The 10,886-nt window shown below is 36.6% G+C and overlaps 1 protein-coding gene across 1 annotated transcript; it reads left to right on the top strand.

The window, feature by feature from the left end:
* Nucleotides 1-590: 590 nt before the first annotated feature.
* ftr56 (finTRIM family, member 56) lies at nucleotides 591-10,886 on the top strand. The gene is made up of 8 exons (XM_079878270.1): nucleotides 591-1,205; nucleotides 1,345-1,440; nucleotides 1,557-1,790; nucleotides 2,018-2,165; nucleotides 9,648-9,793; nucleotides 9,878-9,962; nucleotides 10,045-10,175; nucleotides 10,260-10,886. The coding sequence occupies exons 1-8, from the start codon at nucleotides 633-635 to the stop codon at nucleotides 10,377-10,379; spliced, it is 1,533 nt and encodes a 510-aa protein (XP_079734396.1). The 5' UTR covers nucleotides 591-632; the 3' UTR covers nucleotides 10,380-10,886.

Genomic DNA, 10,886 nt, shown 5'->3' with positions numbered 1-10,886 from the left:
AGTTACTGCTGCCACTATTAACCACACAACCGAGGTGCCGAATGAACGAGTTACCAAAAATTAGGCAATTTTACCACATTTAACAAAACAAGCATCTAATGTTTTGATATATTAAATGCATGTTAAATATATAAATTCTTGAATCTTAAATATCGACATGTTCAGCTCAATATTAGCCTACATTTTAAATAGAATAGAAGGGTTCTTTTTTATTTAGAAATTTATATTAAATAAGATCACATTTTATGAATGATTTATTTAGATAAACCAAAATATGAAGACACTTGTCTACACGCAAACTAGCATATGCCTTCATTTCTAAGTATTCACAGAATTTCCACTTATGTGGATAATAAAAATGTGAGTGTTTTCTTTACTTTAGTCAAAAAGGACATATTACACAGTCATAAATATCATTTGTCAAATTAGTCCATGGTTCACATTTTTTTTACAAACTCCAATATTTCTCTCAAGCTCACGCAATCTCTTTCTTTACAAGACTGCCATCTATTGGACCTTTGTATTATGAATGTTTCGCTCATTCTTTATCTCTTTCACGGACCAGGAAATTACATCAGCTCTCCAGTTCAAGGAAAACGAAACTTCTGTGCTGTCTGTGTGCGTGTAGTGAAATGGCTGAAGCCAGGTTTTCTCAGGACCAGTTCAGCTGTCCAGTGTGTCTGGATCTACTGAAGGATCCAGTGGCCATTCCCTGTGGGCACAGTTACTGTATGAGCTGCATTACAGACTACTGGAATCTTAAAGATCAGGGAAAAGTCTACAGCTGCCCTCAGTGCAGAAAGACCTTTAGTCCAAGACCTGCTTTAGCTAAAAACACCATGCTGGCTGAAGTGGTGGAGCAACTGAAGAAAATTAAACTCCATGCTGATGTTCCTGCTGGAGCTGGTGATGTGGAGTGTGACGTCTGTACTGGAGGAAAACACAAAGCCGTCAAGTTCTGTCTGGTGTGTCTGAACTCTTACTGTCAAAACCACCTTGAACAACATGATAATCTCTTCAACGGAAAGAGACACAACTTGATGGACGCCACTGGAGAGCTTCAGAAGATGATTTGCCGTAAACATGAAAAACTTCTGGAAATGTACTGCCGTACTGACCAGCAGTGTATCTGTATTCTGTGTATGGTGGATGAACACAAAAATCATGACACTTCATCAACTGCAGCAGAGAGAAGTGAGAAACAGGTAAGGACTGAAAGACACTGCACACTGACATGATTATTCAGCTCTCTTAGATGAAAACAAATGCTAAATTTACTCAAAAACAATTTGTACTTTCAGTTTCACTCATGTTTTTGTGATGTACTGTTGTTTCATCCTACAGAAACACTTGGGTGAGACACAGAGAAAATTCCAGCTGCAAATCCATGAGCGAGAGAAGAGGCTTCAGGAGCTGAAAGAGGCTATAGAGAATCACAAGGTGAGTTTGGAGAAGAACTGGTTTCAGACTCAGTTGAGAGTTATTTTCCAGTCCTACAGAAGGACAGCAGACTGTGTGAGCAGCAGTTAGAGGTCATTGTAATGTGTGTCCTACAGCGCATTGCACAGACAGCAGTGGAGGATAATGAGAAGATCTTTACTGAGCTCATCCACTCCATTGAGAGAAGACGTTCTGAGGTCACACAGATGATCAGAGATCGAGAAAAGACTGCACTGAGTCAGGCTGAGGGACTCTTGACGCGACTGGAGCAGGAGATTGATGATCTGAGGAGGACAGACGCTGAGCTGGAGCAGCTTTCACAAACACCTGATCACATCCTTTTTCTCCAGGTTGCACCCCTTTAGATTTTTCATTAAAGATTACTTGCACAATGTTTTTATATATATATATTAATTTAATTAATTAATAATAATTAATAATTAATATAATTATATATTAATTATATATATATATATATATATATATATATATATATATATATATATATATATACATTAGTAGTTTCTGTTTCTATGCTAAATTTAATTTCAGGTTGTTTGTCTTTGTGTTTGTGTAGAGTTTCCCAACTCTCCCTGTCCTTGCTGGATCTTCAGACGTTCCTAGAATCACTGTCAGTTATAATGATGTAGGAAAATCTGTTTCTCAACTGAGACAGAAACTGGAGGATTTCTGCGGAGAGGTGATTGAAAAAATAGCTTGCAGAGGTATTTAAATATACTGAAATATGATGTAAAAATACAGTGCTTAAAAATGATTACTGAATTCATATATCAATTGCAGCAGAGAGGTAGCCTAGAAATCTAGACGCACCCTAGCGGCAGCAAAATTTATTTTGCAGCCAGGGTAGTCTAGCAACTCTCCGTTGACTTTCGAGCTGGAAAAACCAAAATTAGGTCAGGCCAATCACATCGTGTATAGAGTAGGCGGGGCGGGCTTAACATAATGACGACAGAGTTGCGACGGTTCCCTGCTACTTGAAAACAAAGAATGGCTGCTTCTGCTGCCGAACAGTCTTTCGAATCGGCTTTGGCCGCGACTCTGGAGGACTTGGAGTTAAGTTTTTCTTTGAGAAAAGAGCAAAGAACAGCACTTAAGTCATTCTTAAAAAAGGAAGATGTGTTCGTAGTTTTGCCGGCCAGATATGGCAAAAGTTGAATCTATCAACTAGCTCCGCTGTTGGGAAAACGCTCTGGTTGGTTGAAGCGATGTCCTATTGCGTACAGAGGGAATTTGAAAGACAGCCGTTTATCCCGCCCCTCGGATTGAGCCGTGTCTATGGTGAGTTGCCAGACCTAACATCTTGATGTAGGTCTGGCTTGCCAGGCTAGCAGAGAGGACTAAAACAGAAAAAGTATTTTTTGATTTAAGAGGTAAGTGACAGGAGACTCATTTACTCCTCAAACTAAATTAACACATCATAAATCGTGATATGATATTGATAATTCAGTGTTTTAAATTGTAAACATAGTACACATCAGAAATTAGTTCACACCCTCTAACCCCCTCTTTAACAAATTTAGCCATTTTTCTGTACAGAGAAGACATCTTAGGGTTCCTTGAAGATAATGTTGTTTGGATGATCAGTTACCCAAAAAGCATCTCAGTATTAAGTAAGGGATAATGTACATCCAGCCGGTTGCTATCTCGGAATAAACCCCCGACAGGGTGATGATCAGCCTTACATCAACCCAAAGGGGGTTTATTCTGAGATAATAATCGGCTGGATGTATATTATCCCGCTTATTACACGGCTACTTGCCAGTAAATAATAAATAATTAGACACGAAATATTGATCTGAGTTGAAATATTTTATTAAGTCTTTAAACGCAAAGCTTCCGCTGAGAGAGCAGTTGCTAGGGCGGCAAGTTCAAACTGAACATTTAAGAGATATAGTCCAGTCATTTTAAGCCAAAATGGGGGTCAACCTTGAACAAATTGCAACAGAAGCAAACTCAACTGATTTTGTATCCTCAATATGTCCTGAGTAAGGGGGAAAAAAAGCCCTGAAGAATCCCATTAGGGGAAAATTTTTAAAAAAGACCCAAATATAACATATTCATACGCCTAGTCATTCTTTTTCTTACGTAAATATATAGGTAAAATGTTTAACCTTTAGATATCACCATGAAAATTACTGAGTTGATTGCTTACATCAAGACAAGTTTTTTTAAATTGTTTGTTAACATGGACAAACGGTGCATAATCTAATTACGTATGTGCTAATTTGCATAAATACCACAACAGATATAAACATTGGGTCTTGCCAGGTGAAAATGTCTTGCTGTCTTGCTTTCAATAAAGTTCAAGAAGTGCAATCATTAAAAAGAGAAACTATTCTGGTTCATTTTGACACTGGTATCATCTGAAAATTTGTTACAAGTCAATTATATCTGTCACACCTCGGTTGTATAAATCACAGGAGGGTCAGGGTCAGGGTCAGGGTCAGGGGGCTTTAATAGTCCACATAGAAGGAAATCCAAACCAGGCAGGCAAACAAACAACCGCAACACATTGACGTGACCAGACAAAGGAGAAGAGTAAACAGCAACTGAAATAGAAAGGCAAACAAGGGTAATGATGACACACAGCTGAATAATCATAATCAGAAACCATTTAAAGTGTGGTGGGAAACTAGAACAAAGGAGACATGTGACTGAAGATAAACAAACTAAAAGTCCAAACATAACAGAACAGTGACAATATTTTACAAAAGCATTAAGAAGAAAAAAATATATACAGTATATACACTATATTGCCAAAAGTATTGGGACACCCCTCCAAATCATTGAATTCAGGTGTTCCAATCACTTCCATGGCCACAGCTGTGTAAAATCAAGCACCTAAGCATGCAGACTGCTTCTACAAACAGAAGAATGTGTCGCTCTCAGGAGCTCAGTGATTCAAGCGTGGTACAGTGATAGGTTGCCACCTGTGCAATAACTCCATTCATGAAATTTCCTCACTACTAAATATTTCACAGTCAATTGTTAGTGGTATTATAACAAAGTGGAAGCAATTGGGAACAACAGCAACTCAGCCAGGCCACATCAAATCACAGAGCGGGGTTAGCATGCTGAGGCCCACAGTGCGCAGAAGTCGCCAACTTTCTGCAGAGTCAGTAGCTACAGACCTCCAAACTTTGTGTGGCCTTCAGATTAGCTCAAGAACAGTGCGTAGAGAGCTTCATGGAAGGGGTTTTCATGGCCGGGCAGTTGCATCCAAGCCTTACATCACCAAGTGCAATGCAAAGCGTCGGATGCAGTGGTGTAAAGCATGCCGCCACTCTGGACTCTAGAGCACGAATCACCCTTCTCTGTCTGGCAATCCGATCGACGAGTCTGGGTTTGGTGGTTGCCAGGAGAACGGTACTTGTCTGACTTGCATTGTGCCAAGTGTAAAGTTTGGTGGAGGGGGGATTATGGTATGGGGTTGTTTTTCAGGGATTGGGCTTAGCCCCTTAGTTCCAGTGAATGGAACTCTTAATGCTTCAGCATACCAAGACATTTTGGACATTTTCATGCTCCCAATTTTGTGGGAACAGTTTGGGGATGGCCCCTTCCTGTTCCAACATGACTGTGCACCAGTGCACAAATCAAAGGTCCATAAAGACATGGATGAGCGAGTTTGGTGTAGAGGAACTTGACTGGCCTGCACAGAGTCCTGACCTCAACCTGATAGAACACCTTTGGGATGAATTAGAGTGGAGACTGCGAGCAAGGCAGGGTTTTTCCTACATAGAGAATTATTCTCTTCAGGGAAAAGGGCTTGACATTAATGCTTGTCGGGGACAAGTGTTTTTTTTTTGTCAATATCAAACAAATAAAATAAAAAATAGCTAGGGAATCACAGAAAATGCGAGGATGATTCTGGTTTTATTTCATTTAATATAAGTGGTGATTGATAGCGTAGTTGATAATAATATATAGGCCTACCTAATGTAGGCTACTGACGGTAACACAGTTGTGCTGTTGAGGCTTGCGCATTTATTATAACATATTAGCCTATACAGTTAAGAAACATCACACGACCAGTGCTGTTTTCCTGAATTCCATCACGATTGAAAACGAGACACTAATTTCATAACAGTTCAATAAACAAATAGGCCTAGTTAAAATTAAGTCACTTACATTTTAGACGCAATGACTGTTTGTTTTTTCAGCAGCGAATTTGTTCTGTTTCAGCAGCGAAAATAGTTCCAAACAAAGATCACAGCAAAACCATATAACGCATCTCACAGGAACACATCAGCGTTTTGAACGAATTGGTTGAGTCAAAGATTCAATTACCCATTCATAAACTGCCTCATTCTGAATAAATCAGCCGTTTGAACGAATTGTTTGAATGAATGACTCAATGACTCATTGAGTCCATCTACTGGCGGTTTAGTTTCAAAGTATCATTCTCTTCAACATTTCTTATTTGTATGTTCAAAAAATATTTAAAACAATCTCATAATCTCATTTTATACAGTTTTAATTTTTCAATATAAATGATTTAATTAGATTGGTAACAGCCTTTGAGCATTGAATGTATTGATCAAATTTAAGAATTTTAAATGAAAGATGGAGCATACATTCAATAAAATTAGGGGGAAAATGTCCTTTATAAATGTAAAAAAATATATATTCTGATTAGAGTGTTTGACAATTTAAGTTTGAAGGGAGTAAAGCCTATGTTTTGCCTATTAAGGAAATGTAATTTTGCCAAAATAACTTTTATTTAAAATAAATGTTAATTTTAAAGCAGCCTACTTCAGTGTGATATGTTACCATATCATCATGCTTAACACTGAGAATTAGAATAATTGTAATGTGATGATCAGATGCAGATATCTAAATCAGAGAATAGCATAGGTTCAGGCGGTTGGCGGGTGGATTATTTATTTTTAACAGCGGATTCGGGTGACTCAATGTGTTTTCTTCCGGGGGGGCATACCTACTGGATCCCCCTAGAGGTACCTTGGCCAGGCCTTCTTGTCCAACATCAGTGCCTGACCTCACAAATGCGCTTCTACACTGTAAACCCATCATTAATTGGTTTGAGTAGGACAAACTTAAATTCAACTAATTAGTTCAGTCCAATTAACTTGTTTGAGTATTTAGCACTTTCTTTTTCTTTCAAGTTCACAGAACTGATTTATTTTAAGTAAACTGAACTGTTTCATTGTTTTGAGTTTTATGAAATTATTTATTTTAATTTAGACAAACTTCAGTTTAATTGAAACGGCTGGGATGTCTATTTCCCAGCATGCTTTGCCGATGGCACTTGAAAGGGAGAGTAAATGCTAAAATTAAGTGTAATATAATGGGGGGGGGGGTTTGTGTGTGTGTGTAAGATTAATGTTAAATGTGAGAGTGATTAATGTTTTGTTATGCTAATTTAGAAGAATTTCTGTTAATGTTGGCTTTACACTGTAAAAAATAAAATCTTAAAAAAAGGGTCAATGACTGTCAGCAATGGCTGCCATACAAAAACCGTAAAATTAATATAAAATATCCTTTTACAGAAATCTCCATTAATCTTTTTTAACAGAAACACAGTTATTTCACAATTATTTTCTGATTTTTTTTACTAAAAAACATGCAGTTAACTACATGCATGATTTGCTGTGACTATACGTCACTGTATCAGCAACTACACAGTTACTGTCAGTTAAATAAAGCAACATGCAGCATATCATCAGTGTTTCTCTGCTCATCCTGAACTGAAGCTCAGGCTCTACTCTTCCACACAATGGTGACACACGAAACACACCATACAGAAACACTTTACATCCCAACAGAACATTTAACACTACCAGATCTCTCAGGATCTCAGCATCTCCACTTACTACAATCCAGACTTTATTTCTTTCATAACATTCTTATTGAGAATTAACAGAGGTTTAGAAGTTGAAGCTTCATTGAAAAGAATAAAGTTTGATGCCACCATGATGGAGATCAGTGTTTGCTTTAGTTGGGCTCTTGACCTTTTAGTGTTTAACTTAAGTTTTTCTCTGGTTGTTTTAACTGTGTGTCTCTGATGCATATTAGTTATGCTAGGAATCCAAGAGAAACTCAGATCAGATGATGTTGGTCACTTTTTAGTGATAATAGTCATCATGTAGTGTCCTGCTTCCTTGTGTAGTATCTGATTAAGTTGTTAAATATTAGTTGTTAATTTTGCATGATTAAACTGCTATAGCCGATCCTGCAGTGCTCAGATTTTGTTAAGTCATTATACAGAAAATGTTTTGACAGGATCATATAGACTCACTCAGACATCAAGAATCAGTGTATGAATCACAACAATGGTGACAATTAAAAAAAATCTGATCAACTCTGAACTACTATAAAGTCACAAAAAGGCTTTGTTGGTTGTCACCATTGTTGAGATTCATATGTTGATTCTTGATGTCTCTATACTACAATAAAAATGAACCAGCTCAAAACTTTTTCTGTATAATATATATCTTTTTATATTTCAGATTGTTATAATACTGATGCCATAATATTTCAAGGGTCATGTGAAAAATTATGGCATTACATACTTTGTATAAAGCTAAAATTCATCTATATTACATTATCTAACCTAATAAATTCATGCTTGACTGACAAATCAGTGAACCAGATCACCATATGATGATTATAACATCACTGTCAACTGACCAAGATCATCTGATATATTCTCCTGCATCTATTGCTATAACAAGTGTGTATCAAAATAATGCTTAAAGCAGCCAGAGAAAAATAAAGTTAAAAACTCAAGGGTCATGAGCCCAACTAAAGCAGACACTGATCTCAATCATGGTGACATCAAAATTATTTTAAAGTTTTCTACACTTTATTTAAATTAGCATATTTTACTTTAATTTTATGGTTTTTGTTTGGCAGCCGTAACTGCCAGTCATTTGACCCTTTTTTAACGATTTTTTTTACAATGAAGGTATATGATCGTGATTATTCAGGAAATACCTGTAAAATAACAGTGTTTTTCAGTTTATTTAATTTAGGATGTTTTACAGTTTTTTGGGGAGCTGACAGTCATTTGACCATTTTATCATTTAACTGTTTTGTTACTGTTTAATTACAGATTATATTTGTAATTTTACAAACATTTTTATGTAATTTAAGAAAACAGAAAAAATACTATATGAAAAATACAATCAATTTCCTGTATAAAAAATGTGAATTACTGGAATTTGTCATTAATGTCACAATACCTAAAATAACAGCTTAATTTTTATTTTACAGATATTATTTGTAATTTTACAGTGTTTTGAGTACAATTTAAAATTAAAGAAAATGATCGTCAAAAAAATCACAGTTATTTTCTGTAAAATTTGGATTTTTTTACAGTGTAGGATAGTTACCATCATGGTGACAAGTGGTGCATGCAGCTTGATTTGAGAGGAAATAATCCCTTTATATTGTTGCGCTCATACAGCAAGTGCTGTATAACATACTATTGTTAATATGTTAGCAAATTAGTATGTTAGCAGATTAGCTTTTAAAAGCTAAGTTTATACTAATAATAGTGTTCACATTGAGATTAAATGAAAGTTATATGTTAATTGTATCAATTAATGTACTTTGAGTTTCAGAACTTAAAATTTGAGGCTTGCCTTAAATGTTTTGAGTTCTGCCAACTTATTCACGGTTACAGTGTCATAACTCATAGATTTGAGTTATATTAATTGAATGGACTTAGTACTATTAACTTTATTTACCCAAGTTATCTTAACAATAAGTTATTGAGTTACTTGGACACAAATCAAATATTTTTTTATGCTTAAATTGTTTGAGTTAATAAACTTAAATGATTTAAGGCAATCGGTTTCCTCAAACGGTTTGAGTTGAACTAACTCATCAGGTTTTACAGTGTAGAAGAATGGTCAAAAATTCCCATAAACACACTCCTAAACCTTGTGGAAAGCCTTCCCAGAAGAGTTGAAGCCGTTCCAGCTGTAAAGGGTGGGCCAACTCCATATTAAATCCTACGAATTAAGAATGGGATGTCATTAAAGTTCACGTGCATGTAAAGGCAGACGTCCCAAAACTTTTGGCAGTATAGTGTATATCCATATATCCTGTTTTGTTAAGAAAAAAATGTAAGATTTATAAATGTGCACTGTTTTAAGTAGACTTTTAAGTTGATAAGTTGAGATGAATTGAAATAAACCTGTTTGATTTCACTGCTCTCTCAGCTGCTCAGACTATGGGTCCACGGCCCTCCACTGCAGCGGCTGCAGCTTCTGCCCCTCAAGTTCGCGGCGTGCCTCAGTACAAATATGCACCCAGTGTCCGCAACTCTCAGCACATGAACACACAGCCTCAGGTTACTATGCAGCAGGTAAGACTCTGCGCAACATGTATCCCCTCACATCTGAAAGATGCGATTTTTGAGTTTAATCTTCTGATTGACTCTCTTGGTTAGCCTGCTGTACATGTGCAAGGACAGGAACCGCTGACAGCCTCCATGCTCGCCGCTGCTCCTCCACAGGAACAGAAGCAGATGCTGGGTAAAGATCGTGAAGTTGTCTGATTATTTGTTCCTCCCACCACACTATAAAAGGAGGTTAATGCTTAATTTTCCTCTCGCAGGTGAGCGTCTCTTCCCACTTATCCAGAATATGCATCCCAGCCTGGCTGGCAAGATCACTGGAATGCTGCTGGAAATCGATAACTCTGAGCTTCTCCACATGCTGGAGTCTCCGGAGTCTCTGCGCTCCAAGGTTGGAGGGTTTCTGAATGGTTGTTTTTGTATGGAAACTGTATGGAATGAAGTGTTTGAAAAGCATAAATGTTTTGTCTGACAGGTTGACCAGGCGGTGGCCGTACTTCAAGCTCACCAGGCTAAAGAAGCCGCTCAAAATTTTTTAACCAACTCTTACTGGCGTGCCAAGCGTTTAAGCCAAGGTAACTGTAAGAAAAAATGATGTGGATGAAGATCTCAAAGATGAAGTTTATTACAACATAGCAGTGGCAAAGTACACAAAGCACCTTGGGTTCACCGGCATCAGAATGAACCCAGAACATCAAAATCTACAGTTTATCACTCTTAATGTAAATTAAGTTGCTCCTGTTGTAAGCCTTTAAATCTCCTTTGTAAAAGCTTTAAGAGGCATAAATAGTCCTCACTTTAGATGAGCTCACAAAAATAGTTAACTGAAAACTACTAAATATTTTATTAACCTGAATTAATCATGAATTACAGTAGGAATGCATGTTAATAAAGCATTTATTAACACACTGAGTAAGTATTACTATATGTCTAAATAATAATATGTATAAATGTACATTTAAATAGTTTATTAATCATTTACTTACACTTTCTAAATGATCTTATGAACCACTGACAATTCCTAAATAACTGGTTTGTAAATAATGTAATACTTAATTTAGAAATTATAAATTGATCATGAATAAAGTATGAAAATACAATT

The sequence above is a fragment of the Squalius cephalus genome (genome assembly GCF_949319135.1).
Source record: "Squalius cephalus genome assembly, chromosome: 8".
NCBI classification, from domain to species: domain Eukaryota; kingdom Metazoa; phylum Chordata; class Actinopteri; order Cypriniformes; family Leuciscidae; genus Squalius; species Squalius cephalus.
This window is presented reverse-complemented; position numbering and strand designations above follow the sequence as displayed.